Source organism: Aspergillus japonicus (genome assembly GCF_003184785.1).
Source record: "Aspergillus japonicus CBS 114.51 unplaced genomic scaffold BO86scaffold_107, whole genome shotgun sequence".
NCBI lineage: Eukaryota > Fungi > Ascomycota > Eurotiomycetes > Eurotiales > Aspergillaceae > Aspergillus > Aspergillus japonicus.
In genome coordinates, this window is record NW_020291744.1 from 34,495 (window position 1) to 50,305 (window position 15,811).

The 15,811-nt window shown below is 51.3% G+C and overlaps 3 protein-coding genes across 3 annotated transcripts; 1 reads left to right on the top strand and 2 right to left on the bottom strand.

Moving 5' to 3' along the window:
- Positions 1-178: 178 nt before the first annotated feature.
- BO86DRAFT_413982 (putative ABC bile acid transporter) lies at positions 179-5,919 on the bottom strand. Its single transcript, XM_025674798.1, has 2 exons — positions 5,379-5,919; positions 179-5,309 (listed from the first exon to the last, which is right to left on the bottom strand). The coding sequence occupies exons 1-2, from the start codon at positions 5,441-5,443 to the stop codon at positions 383-385; spliced, it is 4,992 nt and encodes a 1,663-aa protein (XP_025522185.1). The 5' UTR covers positions 5,444-5,919; the 3' UTR covers positions 179-382.
- A 1,929-nt stretch (positions 5,920-7,848) lies between these two features.
- BO86DRAFT_20178 (putative ubiquitin conjugating enzyme (UbcC)) lies at positions 7,849-8,983 on the top strand. Its single transcript, XM_025666752.1, has 3 exons — positions 7,849-8,030; positions 8,141-8,267; positions 8,380-8,983. Exons 1-3 carry the CDS (start codon positions 7,965-7,967, stop codon positions 8,871-8,873), a joined length of 687 nt encoding a protein of 228 aa, XP_025522186.1. The 5' UTR covers positions 7,849-7,964; the 3' UTR covers positions 8,874-8,983.
- A 1,580-nt stretch (positions 8,984-10,563) lies between these two features.
- BO86DRAFT_393544 (S8 family peptidase) lies at positions 10,564-12,581 on the bottom strand. The gene is made up of 3 exons (XM_025673042.1): positions 12,038-12,581; positions 11,029-11,964; positions 10,564-10,972 (listed from the first exon to the last, which is right to left on the bottom strand). The coding sequence occupies exons 1-3, from the start codon at positions 12,410-12,412 to the stop codon at positions 10,796-10,798; spliced, it is 1,488 nt and encodes a 495-aa protein (XP_025522187.1). The 5' UTR covers positions 12,413-12,581; the 3' UTR covers positions 10,564-10,795.
- Positions 12,582-15,811: the final 3,230 nt, after the last annotated feature.

Consider the following 15,811-nt stretch of genomic DNA (forward strand, 5'->3'; position numbering starts at 1 on the left):
CAGTCATTATGCGGCATTTATTCCCAGCCTCAGGGCTGATCTCACTCCCAGCAACCTCGAACACCTCCAGATGACTACGCCTAGTCAGACAAACGGGCTTCTGAACTCCGAGCCATTTACACTAACTACAGAAGCCACTGGTGGATATCAGGTCGACGGTAACAAGCCTACCAGAAACGTTTAAACAATGAGTTGATTTTCTATGATATATGAAACAATTCGACACATACAACAATGTAAATAGACACACGCCTAGAGATAATTATGTACCATAACTTTTATGGCCCCAGTGCAGAGGAAAGAACAATTCACAGGAAAGAACAACAGTGTATGTATGTAATGAAAATAGGAACCCCCATCTGATACACGCAACTCTATAAGACTATGTCGAGGTGTTCCCACTCTTACTTTCCCAGGCCCTCTTGGCACCCTCTAGAAGACCATCCATATTTCCACTGTTCTCGCACATGCTGCGGAAGAGACCATCCTCGCGGTTGATCAGCGTCCACGGGTGCTCGAACTCAATGACCTGACCATGGTCAAGCACCAGCACTTTGTCGTAGTCAATGATAGTTTGCAGGCGGTGGGCGATCGTAATAATCGTGCTCTCCCGGAGTTCGCGTAGGGTCTCCTGGATCTTCGAGTCGGTATTGTAGTCAATCGACGCGGTGGCTTCGTCCATCATCAGCACCTTCGGGTTCTTGAGAAGGGCACGAGCAAGGCATAGAAGCTGACGTTGACCCTGAGACAGGTTGGACCCGGACTCGGAAACCGCAGTCTCCAGGTTCAGGAAGATATTCTTGTTGTCAAGGACAGTACTGCTGGTGACACCGTTCGCGCTGGTCTCGGCAACAGTGCTACTCGTCGTAGGCGTAGCAGTGCCCGAGGTTCCTGGGCCGATCAAATGGACGCGCCGCAGAGCGGTAAAAATTTGTTCGTCAGTGAAAAGGTTGAAGGGATCAAGGTTGGTCCGGATGGTGCCCGTGAAGAGAGTAGGGTCCTGAGGAACAATAGTGATTGCTTCGCGCAAGTCGCGGAGACCAATCTTGCTGATGTCCACGTTGTCGATGATGATGCGTCCTTTCTCGGCTTCAAGACCGCGGAACAGCGCAAGGGCAAGAGAACTCTTTCCAGCACCCGTACGACCGACAATGCCCACCTTCTCGCCAGGCTGTACCGTGAACGAAACATTCCGAAGAACAGGATCCAAGTCCGACCGGTACCGCGTGGTATAGTTGGCAAATTCAACCGAGCCGCCACTGGGCCACTGAGCCGGTGGTCTGGAGTCGGCAATGACAGCATCAGCCTCTTGTTCCACATCAAGATACTCCTTGACTCGCTCCACCGAGTTCATATTCTGTTGGACCTCAGAATACAGCCGGACGAGCCAGAGGACATTGTCGGTGAACGTCACCGCATATGTCAGAGAAAGTCCAGCAGCACCGGCATCGACCTTTCCAACATTCGCGAGGACGAAGATAGCCGTAAAGAAAGAGACCAGGGCTCCAGTGACGTCAACGCGCAGGGCAAGCCAGCGGTTACTAGCCCAGAGATAGATATGGGGTCGGTTGTAGGCATTGATCCGACGATGGTTATCAACAATGAACCGCGGTCCGTCACCATAGGCACGGATGGTCACAATTCCATTCAAGGTCTCGCCAAACTGCTGATACAGCGGGCTTCTCTGTACAGATTCCAGTCTTTTCAGATCCCGAGAAGAGTTCACGTAGACAGCACCAAGAGCGACATAGATCAGCGTGATGAAGATGCCAGCGATCAAGAAGCCGGGGGTGATGACTGAGATCAGGATCACAATCATGATGACAGATGCGAGACTGTGAAGCATGCCAATTGCGACAGGAGCAACTTCCTGGTCAACAGCCTCGACATCCTTGGAGAAGCGGTTCATCAATTGGCCGAGAGGGGTCGAGTCAAAAAACTTGAACTTAGCATGAATCACTGATCTCAGGAGACGTTGATGGATGGTGAACGAAGCATGCAGAGAGCCCCAGAAAAGAACGGCTTCTCTGAGCAGGGAGATCAGGACAAAAGAAAGACCCAACAGCGCGTAAACCCCAAGGTAGTACGTGATGTTCACATCGTTGTCAGCCCCGTCATTCTTGCGCGTGCTGAATTGGGGTGCGCTGAAGACCGAGGTACGGGGGACACCGCCAGCATTGAACGAGGGCATTTTGAAATTGGCCACTGCCGCATAATCGCCAGCATCCTCCTGTCCAGCGCCCTGGGTCTGATACGAGTTCGCCCATTGTCTGATCCAGATGTTGGTAGACACCGATCCTAACTGTTGCAGACAGAAAACTAGAACAGCAACAAGCCAGTAGGACCAAGAGCCCATTGAAAGCAGATACATTTTGATCGTCGACAATTTGATGCTGCCCGTCGTTTTGGACTCACTAAGTTTGGACGGGTCATCTTTCCCGTCTGAAATCTTCGCGGTGGTGCCATTGACTGCCGAGCCATTCGCGTGGTTCTCGTCTTGTTGTTCCTCAGCATCCGAGGGTCTACGAGAAAGACGCGGAGTGCTAGACCTGGATGTCGGCCGAGACTTAAGGAGCTCATCACCCAAGGCACCCGAGGCAGCCACCTCATCCGGAGGACCCTGTGCCGCGATTTTACCGTTGTTGAGGACAAGCACATAATCGGCTTGAGGGACCGTGAGAGCGACGTTGTGCGTCACAAGAATGCAGGATCGGTTCATCATGAGAGGGCCAGTCAAGGCCTGACGGAAGATATGCTTGGCGGTGTGCGAGTCCACGGCACTCAAACAATCATCCAAGAGCAAATGACGAGCTCTGCTGTAGACAGCACGGGCGAGGGAGATACGCTGCTTTTGACCGCCTGACAAGCTGATGCCCTTTTCGCCCACGAGAGTCTGATCACCGGCATCGAGAATCTGGAGATCTCTCTCCAAAGCACATGCCTTGATCACAGCATTGTACCGGCGTTGGTCGAACGGAGATGCAAACACAATGTTATCCTTTACGGTAGCGTTCACAAGCCAGGCTTCCTGTGCGCAGTACGCAACACTCTCGATGAGACCCGTCTGCGAATCCACGGGAAGTTCCGCGCGATTCGCTGTGCCGCCAGGGAGATATACCCTTCCTTCCAGAAGTTTCATCTCACCCAACAGAGCCATAAGCAAAGAAGTCTTTCCAGACCCAGTAGCGCCGGTGATGACGTTCAACTTGCCGATCTTGAACGACACATCCATATCGATCAGGCGGAAGTTGTCCTTGGCGTCATCAGATGGGTCATCGGAATATCCAGTCTTTGAGGCACCCCAACTAAGAGTGGCCTTCTCAAGTGCGATCTTGGACGGCTGTTCAGGTGATTCCTCGTGATCAAGCAGACGATACTTCTCAGTCTCGTCCTCATTGAGATATTCATCCACACGATCGAGCGAGACTTTGGATTCCTGCACGTGTGCCACCATATCTGCTAGCTGATCCAAAGGCACACGGAGCAGAGAGAACATCGACAATGCGGGGAACGCGATTGAGGGTGTCAACTGTTTCTTTTCCACCACCGTATACAGGAAGAAAGAAGCAAATGTGATCAGAATTGGCGTGCCGTACCAAACGGTAGCTGCTGAAGACCAGATAATGTATCGGAATCGAAGAGCCTTCAATTCGGTCTTGCGCTTTTCGTTAACGATATCCTGAAAACGCTGCTCCCAGGCAAAATATTTGATGATTCGAATGTTCTGCAGAATCTCATTTGTGCTATGGATGCGAGCATCGGTTCCTTTCAGAATTTGTTTCTGAACCTTGGAGAACTGCTTCGCAATGATGAGGTTCACAGGTAGCATGAGCACCATGATCACGATTCCAGCAAACGAACTCAAGCCCAGTAAACGATAGAGAAGGGTGACAGCGATGATAATCTGAGTAGGCACACTGGCCCAGAGGAAGTGCAGGTAGGCGCCAACCTCGCTAACCTTGAAAGAGTCGATGGCCATCAGATTGATGATAGTACCAACGTTGGCCAATTGCTTTTCGTCACCTTCCTTGGAATCCTTCGCTGGGGTGCCGTTCATTTCAGGGTCGGTAGCCGCCTTCTTCTTGTTCTTGCGACCAAAGGAGAACAGGCCGCCCTTCTTTTTCTTGTCGTCATCCGTCTCAGAAGCCTTCTTAGGGGCGGTCTCGACAGTCGATCCAGCCTTTCTCCGCAGAGCCTTGGCGTAGATCTCGCCAATGATGATGGCACGGACTTTGACGCCGAGTTTACGTCCGATCCAGAGGGCTTGTCCGTCAGCAATACCTTGAATGGCTCCAGAGCAGAACAGCAGGATGGCGTATAGCCAGGCTGCATTTGCTGTGGTCGATCGTGGATCCTCGACATATTGAAGGATCGCTCTAAGCAAGATGGTGGGCAAATACGTGAAGCAGTTTGAGAAGATCGTCCAGGCACCCTGGTAAAGAAGCGTCCCGTAGAAGTGGCGGGCCAACTTCCACCAGAGAGCACCTTGATAATGCCTGCGTCGGAAGTCCTCCAGCACAGTCGCGGCCTTTTGAGACGCAGTCAGGTCCCAGACATCGTCAAGTTCCAGGGGCTGCCTGTAACCTTTGAGGATCAAGGGGTCCAGCCAACCGAAGGTGGCAAGCGAAAGCAAGCTGGCCGTGGGATGTCTTGCGGGCTCCAGGCCATCTTCGTGCGAAACGAGCACAGACTTGTTCCCTCTGCGGGTGGTCACTGCAACGAGCAAAAGGAGAGTTGATAAGACGAATTCAATCGAGCTGAAGGTCAAGGCGCGCTTGGAAAGCGGATGGATGACGGCAGATCGGAAAATGAAGACGGTGAACAGCCATTGCAGCCCATACAAAGCCGCAGTATGGTTCCAGAGCCGAGGAGAAGAGTGGAGGTCCAGCGTCGAGAGGAGCAGCCGGACCAATGCCAGGAATAATATATAGGACCATGAGACTAGCTTCGCAATGGCTGGGAGAGAGCCCTGACGACCCCAAGCATCCGTAGATAGAACGGCAACAAAGACGGCCACTTCTCCGGCAAGCGCGAGTATTTCCAGAGATATAACGGCAATCTCGCCCCGTGGGCGGTCCACTTCGAAGTGAGGCACCTCGCTCTGCGTCGCTTTACTCAGCATTGGATCTGTTTCCCCTTCCTCATCGTCCCCAATAGCCGTGTTTGTCGTATCCTCATCTTCTTCGTTGTTAACCAAGATCTTGTAAGAAACCCCTCTCCGAGAAAATAGATAGCCGTATGCAACGCGGAGCACGATGAGAATCAGAGAGAGCCCGCAGGCCATGAGCGGTAAAATAACTTGTAGGTAGCTAGGATTGTGGTTCGTTAGTCTATTTCCTGGCGCAGCGCCTCACACAGGCTGGATAAATTCTACGTACTTGCGTTGGAAGCAACGAGAGAGGTCATCACCGGCCCAGATAGGGCCATGGCATTCCACCCCCATTATTGGTAGACGAAGAACAATCGAGGCAGAGGAGCTGCAGAGATCATGCGCTTATGTGCTGATTTTGAAATATAGACTGAAATAGCCTAGCCAGCAATTGTTAGACAAGAAGGCGTCCAGTATAGTGGCTAGAGAGACAACGTCACGGCATATAGATGCAGGACAAGCCTAGCATCGCCGAACGGGAAGGCGGAGAAAAGCGATGTAGTCGACTTTTCCACCAGAGCAACGGTTAGGCACGGGCGGAATTATACAGCGGCGATGATCGCGAGGAGGTTGGCAACATAGCACGACCTCGGCGATAATATAGGTTGTTGCAGGTGAGAGGAGACGAGGGTAGGGAGTGAAGGTGGAGGGAGAAAGAGAGAGAGAGAAACTGGGAGGGGGGAAGAGAGGAAGGGTGGAAGACCAGGAAGACAGAAATGCGGCGATGACGAGCAGCAGGCGGACGCCGAGCGAGTGGGACAGCCCGTGGAGAACAGCCCGGCAGGCTACACAGCAGTCCACCAGCTACTTAGCTTACTCGACGACTAGTTCGTTAAGACTCGTTAGTCTGCTCCCCCCCTAGTCAGCCTCTAACTTGCCCTGGAAAAAATAGAATAATAGCAGTGGAGGCTTTTTTCCTCCGCCCGCAACGAATATTCCAGACCTCCAGTCAGCTAATCCGATTGCCTTCCAGGCTTCCCACGTTGCGACAAAAGTGATTTAATATCACTGCCGTTACACCCAATTCTACTAGTGGTGTTTCACCAACGATGGCTCGGTATTCGCCAGAATAGATACTATATTCCTGAGACTTTTATGGCTCTTCTGGATCCATGGTCAACCCTCCATCCGCCCTTCACGCAATGCTGACATTGCACGCAAGAAGACATGAGCAAAAGTATGCAGACTTGCCACGGGATCGCTTCTTTTTTTTTTTTTTTTTTTTTTTTTTTTTTTTTTGTCATGTTTTTCTTGTCAGTCATTATCAGATGCTTGCAGTCCCGATGCGTCCAGTGGAATTGATGTATCACAGATCAAATCAAATCACTTTATTTTAACCACCTCTTTCTAGCTGGCGGATCCACTCCGCCAGATGTGATCTTAAAGGATTTCATCTTCGCTTTCTCTTGGAGTCTTAGGGCAGACGTCCCCAGATTTGTGAGAACTCTAGGGTTTGTTCCCCAGTCGACAGGCTCTAGAATTTTCCTGTTGTCGAGAAAAGCTACGAAGAACATGGTCTCACATTTCTAACCCACAGACCTCTTCTTGACTTTTCATCGAAATTAAGTTCTCATAGAGAATGGAGGAATGGGAGGGGCTTGAAGATAGGGAAATGCGAGGACTGTCGGGCTGTCCGTGCATCCTGCATACCCCTTGCCGGTCACACCGACTCGACTGACAAACTCGACCCTTTGACCTTTTTGTTGCAATTGACGCGGTTGATTCGTCATGCGCGCTTGGCTGTTATCAAATTTCGCTTGGAGCTGTGAGTCAAGCTCTGGGAAGGTCATCACTTGACAGGCGTCGGCGTCTGAAAATGGGATAGTTAGCTGATTTCGTAATCTGAGTCTGATGGGGCGCCCTTCTTTATCATCCGAGAGATAAGCAGCAGCAGCAGCAGCAGCAAGGCGGCCGGAAGAGGATTTGTGCCTTTTTGACTCAGTGGCATGTCTTGTCCCTCCAGGAGCCCTTCCGGTTACTCCTTAGGAAGTCCGTCGGTCAAACTCCAGATTTCCGCCTGCGTAAGAAGACTTCACCGGCATTGCTGAGGTCGATGCCGTAATGCTATCACGAGCACGACGATAACTGAACCTGCTGGTCCAAAGTAGTCCTAAATAAGACTACAGCGACTTTTCCCCACTCGAAGGACTGCTTTTCCCCCTCTCGAGCCCCCACTGTTTGTTCTCTTGAGCTATGCAAACCAATGAACGTCAGTGATTGCTCATCCGTTCCTACACTGTGAGTGGCCGCCCTGGGGTGTCTTTCCCACCTGGCACCTTTGGTACCTGACTAAGCCGACTTGAAGACCCTTCCGACTTGTAATCTTATCAGCGCTTGAGAACAGCCGGATTGCCTTGGGGATCGGGTGCGATGAACCCGCCTACTTGTTCAGGTATCACTTCAAGTAGGTAGAAGGTAGGTGTCGCTAGATCGAGGTGGCTCATGGCAGCAAAAACTCTGCGGAGAGATTTCATCCGATTTCTAAGAAGTGATGAGGGAATCGGGCACGCCACCTCCCCGGGACCTTCCGTTGCGCGTGGGATAGCATGGATTGCCACAGCGGGACTAGCGGCCTCTTTCATCGAGCGGCGTCTCTTGCCGGACAATGACCCTCACTCCAACTTGTCTCCCCTCACCAGATCGAATCCCTACCACCATCACCGCCTATCTATCTGATCTTCAGAATTTGGAGCAAGCGGTCTGCTCTATATTCTCCATTACTCTATTTCGCTTCTTAAGATCTGTATCTTCATTTTGTACCCCTTGAATTTGTGGCTCCTCCTCGCCCGCCACCTCTCCCTTTCCGTCGCTCACCATGGTGGAACGCATCTTGATGAACGAGTACAAGTCGTTGTCGCAGGAGCCATGGGTTAATATCGAAGTACGCTTCCTTGCATCCCTTGTCTAGGTCGACACGTCGCGGATTATCCGCCTAAATACGGACCACCGGCCCCTTATCGTGAAAAGATACTGACCGACTTCCGCTTCCAGATCGATGAACAGAACATTCTCAACTGGAACGTGGGCCTGATCGTCCTCAACCCAGACTCGCTCTATTATGGCGGATACTTCAAGGCCTCGATGAAGTTCCCGAGCAACTACCCTTATTCTCCTCCAGGTTGGTGCGCCCGTGTTCGTTACGCCTGGGCCATAAGCGCCTTGCCCCTCCCTCCCTTTCTTACACTGGAAATGCGCAAATCGACTAACCTGATGCCATTACCACCGCACAGAATTCCGATTCCTCCGTCCCCTCTATCATCCGAACATCTACAAAGACGGCAAACTGTGCATCTCCATCCTTCACGCGCCCGGGGAGGATGAGATGTCGGGCGAACTAGCCTCGGAGCGGTGGTCGCCGGCTCAGCGAGTCGAATCCGTCCTCATATCCATCCTCTCGCTGCTCGACGACGCAGAGATCTCCTCGCCCGCCAACGTGGACGCCTCCGTGATGCTCCGCAAGAACCCCGAGCACTACAAATCGATCGTCCGTCAGCACGTGGAAGATTCGAAGAAGGACATCCCCGAGGGGTTTGTCATGCCCACCCACCACACAACCTCGACGGCTAGAGCCATCGAGAAGGACGACTCCGACTTCTGGGCGGAGAGCGATGTCGACGATGACGTGTTCGGAGGCAGCGACTCCGACGAAGATCTGGATGTGGATGACGAGGACCAGGAGACAGGCAGTGAGGAGGAGGATGATGATGAAGCAAGCAAGTATTAGGAGGACCTCCTAACCGGAGCCCCCCTTGCGCATTGCGGGTCTGCGACGGGCAAATCTGCCAGACCTTTTCTCACGGTCTCTCTACTACTGACATTGTACTCTCGCCTCCTGGATCCGGCGCTTGGAACATTTGGGTTCTTTCTGCCTTATTTTCTCTGTTCATTTTTTTTTCTTTCTTACAACCGGCATAGCGAGGCGCATTGGACGGACGATATAGGCATGGAGCAGCATATTTCTATCTGTGATTTACATCCACTTCATCTGCAGAGCATGGACGGGGTGTGTTCTCTTTTCATGCATGCATGCATAGATATAACAGCCATCATTTACTCTTCTATCATCATCGGATTTCAAATGTTCAAAGGCTCAAACTCCCCCGTAACACAGTACCATAGTGGAAACCCTAAGCAAACTACCTTAAGCAAGAACACACCCCTCACCCGCACGCGAAAACACCCCCGAAGAAGAGGATGCTACAGCTAACGCAGAAGATGATGTCACCCCTCCACGGGACAGGAATGTCGTCCACCACCAGCGCGAGTAATGGGTAATCTTCCAGCCGATCCTATCTCCTCCCAGCGACATCCCAGCGGGGCGGGGGATAGTCCGAATGCCTCCGACTTACATACGAGTACACCAGCATGTAGCCTGCTTACTGTATTTCTCTCGGTGCCTGACCGGTCCATCCTGATGATACCATCACGCGGGAGGGGAAGCGGGAGGGGAAGCGAGAGGGGAGAGGGGGAATGTCCGAGGCCCGTCGATCTTCCTCATCACGCTTCCCCCCCTTAACCCCTCATCATGACATGCATAATTTAACCAGAGCTAAGCTTAGTAGCTATCACGGTGCGGAAAGTCAAGCATAATCATAACGTTCCTGGGCACAGGTTCGTGGCGACCTGGTACTCCAGTACACCCTCAGGCGATCTGTATACGTAGTCAGGGCCAACCAAGGTGGTGGCTGCTTGCTGTGCACTGCACTGTATAACTATAGACTGGATGGATTCTATGCTCGGGCGGTATAGGGGGCATGGCCACTATCATGAACGAAGACATGGGACTAGCATCTGGGCCGAGAATCTATAGTTGTCGGGCGCGAAGATGCGACCTCGAGGTTATTCGTTGGTTTGGATGGAGGTGCGGGTGGCATTGACTTGTTTATAGAACAAATTTGAGGAGGGAACCAGGGGGGGTCAGGTGGATGAATCTGGATGGAAAGGTGGAGTTCGGGGCTTATCAGGAGGATACGTACCTTACGTACAGTGAGTAGGACCTGACCTTAGGTGCTTTGCACCGTATTGTATAGTACAGGCAACCAACACAAACCAGGAGTCGTAGACGGGCGTTGAGCTACCGGGAAGCACGTATATCAATGCAGGCGGAAATGTCAATCAAAGCGCACGAGCAAGGTCGAAATCACTTGCTCACTCACGTAGTTTCATAAGGTATGTATGCACAGTACAGTACAAAACTCAATTGCTTATCGACTTATCGTAGATGAGGAACCTACGCAACATGTGATAAGCTCCACTCTTGTCAAGTTGTCCCTACACGAGATGCGTACGATACTGTGGAAGAAATAGACTATTTGTTATACTCATACCAAACTACATTGACTGATCTTCATCAGCAGGATACCATTCCTCTAATAATCGTAACAAATTGACAATCTGGTAAAAGCACCCAAAAATTCTAAATCAAAGCGTCATAGGTTCTTTGCGACATGTATACTACCATAAGGATAGGTCAGACGGGCGAATAACATCAGGATGGTACAATTGACGCACTCAATGCATCAACTCCAAAACAATAGGATAGAAAAAGCCAGCGCCAATGTCCGACCTGCTCTTGTCTTGATCTCAAGCTGTCTTGTCTTGACGTCGAAAACTCAAACTAGGTCTGTAAAACAAAACATCTCAAATCTATGCAATGACAGCATCCTGGATCTCGCTGTAGATAGCGCCAAGCTCCTCAGAGAGCATCTTCTCAGCCTTGTCAACCAGGTTCTCGAAGCGGTCCTTGATGGTGGAGACCTTGTAGCCACCGTTGGCAACAATGTCGGTGTAGTTGCTGGAGCCACCGCCGTTCCAGGCGAGGAGCTAAAGAATCATCAGTCACAATTACTTCCAGAGTATGGGGAACACGGTCAACTTACGTTAGGGGTATCCGAGGGAATGTCAGTAAGGGCACCCTCAGTAGCAATGGAGATCAAATCCTTCTTGAGCTTGGCAGGAGTGAGCTCGCCAGCAGCGAAAGCAGAGTCGGCATCAGGCTGAAGGGAGACGAAGTAGGCCAAGAGACCGCAGATGTGAGGAGAGGCCATGGAGGTACCAGAGATGGTGTTGGTGGCGTGCTTGCTGCCAATCCAGGTGGACAGAATGTTAAGACCAGGAGCGAAGATGTCGGTACACTTGCCATAGTTGGAGAAGTAAGCACGCTCATCGCCGAGGGTCGAAGCACCGACAGTGATGGCATTCTCAGCAGCAGCGGGAGAGTAGTTGCAAGCGTCAGCGTTGTCATTGCCGGCGGCAACAGCAAAGTGAAGGCCGGCCTCAACACCAGCGTTGACAGCATCCTCGAGGGTCTTGGACTTGCCACCACCCAGACTCATATTGGCAACACTACCCTTGAAGCCCTTGACCTTACCGGCCTTAGCATCCTTGGCCTTCTTCAGGTGGGACTCAACAGCCCACTCGACACCCCGAACGACATCGGACATCGTACCAGAGCCGCTAGATCTCAGGACCTTGACAGCATAGAGGTTGGCCTTCTTGGCCACACCGTACTTACTACCGGCGATAGTACCAGAGCAGTGAGTTCCGTGACCATTGCCGTCTAGGTCCTCGTCGTTGTCAGGAATTGTCGCGCCCCAAGTGGCACGCCCCCCGAAGTCCTCATGGTCAACGTTGATACCGGTATCAATGGTGTAGGCATCAACGCCCTCGCCGCCCTCGGAGTCGTACAAGTACTTGTTGAACGTGCCAAAGGTGAGGCTATCTCGGTGGGAGATACGTGCCAATCCCCAGGGTGCGTTCTTCTCAGTGTTCACCTCCATGGTGTGAACCTCGGAGTCTCTCTCGATGTACGCGACCTGTTTACATATGGTCAATGAGTAAGGATTGACATAGGGATGGTAGAAACGCCATAGGTGGCAAAGAACTTACATCAGGATGCATGCGGACCTGCTCAATAACATCCTCGTGGAAGTGGCCACTGTAACCAACCACAGAGCCACCGATGTCAAATGTGTTCTTCAGACCAAGATAGACTTCTTCACCAAAGTCAAAGAGCGACCGCTTCTTCAGTTCAGTCCGCTGGCTTTGGCTTTGAGAGGAGTGGATGTCCTGCACCCAGCTGTGGTGAGCGGCGGCTGAAGCCGAAGTGACGTGCTTCTTGAAAACAACGATGTATGAATCGGGAACCTCCTTTGCGTTGGATGCAGAGAGAATGGGAGCAGCTCCATTGTGGATGGAATCAACAAAGACAGGCGATGCAGCCGCCAGCAGCGGGAGCACGGAAAGGCCGAGGATGCCTTTCATGATGAGTGTATGGGGAAAGATGGAAGCTCAGGGCAGTGTAAAGGAGGGAAGTGATGATGGTAGGGGTGGGGGGGAGGAAAGACGGAAGGAATGAGAGATGGAAAAGGGCAAAGGGAAAAGGAAGATAGGTGGAAGGTTGACAAAGATAAAGATGAGGGAGGAATGGAAGGGAGGGCGGAGGATGGAGGTTGATTAAGAAGAGGACGGAGAGCGAGGAGATGAGGAGAAGGGCGGATGGAGGTGGAGATTGGGGACTGCTTATCCTAACAAGAGGCAAGGGCAGCAGGTGATGATGCAACCGGCATACGGTAATTTACAATGATTACAATGATTACGATGTTTCCGATGTTTACAATGAATGACCGGATGACACAGCAGATTCAGTTGGTTCTCTCGGTTTTTAGTGTCGATCGGGCCCCGGTGATTAGCGCGGGCTCCAAGGTTGGGAACGGATTCTGGGGTAAACTGGAAGGAAACCAAAAAAGGTAAGTTTGCCTTTACCTCGAGTTTACAGTTTGCAGTTTGCAGTTTACAGTTTACCTTACTCCGTACTACCACCTACTCACAGTCTCTCACACTTACTCTACACTGGCGTATGGGAGGTACAGTACAGCGGTAAACGGAATATCCCCCAGCCTATCGTGGCCGGGGAACGTTAAAATATCCCGAGGGTATACGTAAGAGAGACTGATAGGTTCTACTTGTCTGCCTGTTCATACCTGTTCATGATTACGGAAACTCCATTCTGCTAGTTATTCGGAATATCTGAGATATCAAGAATAACTATTCCGTATAATGAGGCGAACTGGGGCGCAGCTTGCATCCCTCGTTACCTACTTAAGTAATAGTTAACCTACTAGAGGGAAGATACATGCGCTTCCCGCTGGCGGGTGGGTGACGAGGAGGTACCCTTGGAGCCAGCCTGTTGCCGGCAGCCTGCCCTTTGAGCTCGAGGGGAGAGGGGGCGGTGGGTGACTCAAGAATAGGTCAGCCACCCCCCAATCAATTAACCAACTTGTGCGAGTAACTACTAGGTTAGGTGCTACACTGACATTGTTAATGACATAATTTGATTCTCTGAATGACGGTCTTCACAATCATTGTTAATCTAAAGCTCTTGTGCTATCGGTTGTGTGATCAAATGACCCTGCATACAAGCTCCTCAAGCTTACCCGCCTCAGCCAGCTCAATCAGTTCAATCAGCTCTCCTTGTTGCGGAATTAGAGCGACCGACCCTGGACTGCAGGTACGTACCTGGCCCTGACCTGACTGGTATGTAACCAACCTGAACTACTACCCGCCACCCTCAACAAGGTAGGCAGCGCGCGTTTCGGCACCCAGGCAACCCGGAGTCGCGTGCTCGGAGAACCCAGTCCTTGGAAGTGCTCGGCTGACTCCTGCTCCTCCGGGAAGGGGTCTTACCAAGAATTAACTTACCCATACATATACATTACCAGCGCCCTTGGACCTCCTGTAATGTTGGTTAGATAAGACCGCCTGGTGCTTATCAAAGGTCCACTTCACACCAATCATCGTCTTAATTGCGGATGATCGCTTGTGTCACCTGCGTCGCTGACTGGAGTAACCGCTGGATTCACCTGCCGACCGTCCATGGATGCTCGAGGCTGAGGCAGTGAACCAGTCATTGTGCCCAAACGCCACTCTTTTCAATCTTGAGTTTGATCGGCTTAGTCCCTTGGGTGTGCTGCAAGTGTCGGAAAGTCAATGATTGCAACATACGGTGACAGAGGCACATCATGAATTCAAACCTGTATGAGGATGAAGACGAAGGCCAGCTTCCGGGGTTTCCATGATGGCTTCATTTCCTGTTTTGTTGCTGCTAGTATCTTCTGGTCGGTCTGATAAGAGCGCCTTTCTGCATATAAAGAGATGTAACGACCGGGCATTACTCGTATATGAGTCACCGAAAGACGAGATCCAAAAGTTAGAATTCTGCTTGACTGGTCTGATTGCTATGGATCGGGAACAGGGTTCTTCATCAGGTTCATGAGGCAGTGGCAGAATGACATGGGAGTGACTATATAACTCCGTTGTCCGGCAGATTGGATTTGCTTCAGGTAGAGTAACTTCTTCTTGTGTAGCCCTTTGGTGTCTACCTAGCTGAACCCAATCATCATTCAGGGTTGTAGTGTAAACTATTGATGTATTTCTCGAGTGAACAGCTTCCGCCACGCGTACTATCTATCATAATGGATGTAGAGAAGACCGGTCAAGATGGTAATGCATCACACTATTTATAGGTCATCGCTAGCAAGCAAGGTCTTGAGACATATCTCTACTCGGTTGCTTCATCACAGTAAGGAGCATCTGACAACATTACCTTCAAAGATATCGCCATCTGAAGATCGTCAATAACGGATCTTATCCATTTCGTGACGCCTAAACGTGTTAAGGGCTGCAGGTGTCACCTCTCAGGCAGGCTTCAGTAAGGAGGAATCTAATTACTTACTCCGAAGTACGACACTTCAAAGACAACTTCCACTCCCTGATAGTTGACGCCTTGGCATTGTGCTCGAGCTCAGCAATCGGCGAATCTCCAGCATCCAAGCTGAAAGTATATAAGTTACAGATAGTCTCGCTGTGAGCCAAAGTCCGGGGAGACAGCTGTGCGAGTCTGACCAAGGCATTGGAACTGGAGATGGAATGACGCGTCCGCGCGGCCTCTTCTACTTGAGTGTCATGCGATGCGCATGGTTTCATCGATTTATCCAGGACCCAAGGATAGCCATGAGAGCAGCAACCTTCCAAGCCTTTCAAGAAGAGAAGTGTATCGGTGAAACATGCTTTGAAAGAAGGATAAGGCAGTGAGTGCTCGATGTTGTCGACGAACCTCCCCTAAGAATCGTGTTAATGCCATCCTCTTCGTAGGCCTGAGGTGTCGACATGGCATATATTGTAAAAGCGGCACCGTCTCTTGATAAGCTCAAGTGGGCCACGAGTCCAGCTGGAATCCAATGGACATTATCCAATCTTCCTGATAGTGGAGACATGGCTGAGAAACTAGAATAGCTTGGTCCAGCCGAGACAGCCGTCGTTCAAGAGCGTAGGGCAGCACTGCCCACTTGCTGAAATCAGAGCGAGCAGTTTTGCTGGGCGGAAAAAGAACCTGGACTGCTCCGATCCCAGCAGCTCCCCGTAGCCTCTCCTCCCCCGCCATGGTTCCGTTGGAAGTGACGTTGGCTTAGTTGAACCAATTCACCCACCGCTCTACAGTACAGTACATACAAAGTGTGCTCTGTTTTTTCTCTATTCAAAAGAATACGAGTTCTTTCTCCCCGCGCCGCAGACCACTCACAAAACTAGGTACTGTACCCGTCGCCTTGCCTCCCCAAACACCACCTCCCCAGTGAAACAACAGAGCGCACCCACTCTCGTTCC

Coding starts and splice junctions, on each gene's coding strand:
- BO86DRAFT_413982 (XM_025674798.1), bottom strand. CDS start 5,443: ATGGGGGTGGAATGCCATGGCCCTATCTGGGCCGGTGATGACCTCTCT. Junction 5,310..5,378: donor TCTCGTTGCTTCCAACGCAA/GTACGTAGAATT, acceptor CCACAATCCTAG/CTACCTACAAGTTATTTTAC.
- BO86DRAFT_20178 (XM_025666752.1), top strand. CDS start 7,965: ATGGTGGAACGCATCTTGATGAACGAGTACAAGTCGTTGTCGCAGGAG. Junction 8,031..8,140: donor AGCCATGGGTTAATATCGAA/GTACGCTTCCTT, acceptor TTCCGCTTCCAG/ATCGATGAACAGAACATTCT. Junction 8,268..8,379: donor CTACCCTTATTCTCCTCCAG/GTTGGTGCGCCC, acceptor ACCACCGCACAG/AATTCCGATTCCTCCGTCCC.
- BO86DRAFT_393544 (XM_025673042.1), bottom strand. CDS start 12,412: ATGAAAGGCATCCTCGGCCTTTCCGTGCTCCCGCTGCTGGCGGCTGCA. Junction 11,965..12,037: donor AGGTCCGCATGCATCCTGAT/GTAAGTTCTTTG, acceptor ATATGTAAACAG/GTCGCGTACATCGAGAGAGA. Junction 10,973..11,028: donor TTCCCTCGGATACCCCTAAC/GTAAGTTGACCG, acceptor ATGATTCTTTAG/CTCCTCGCCTGGAACGGCGG.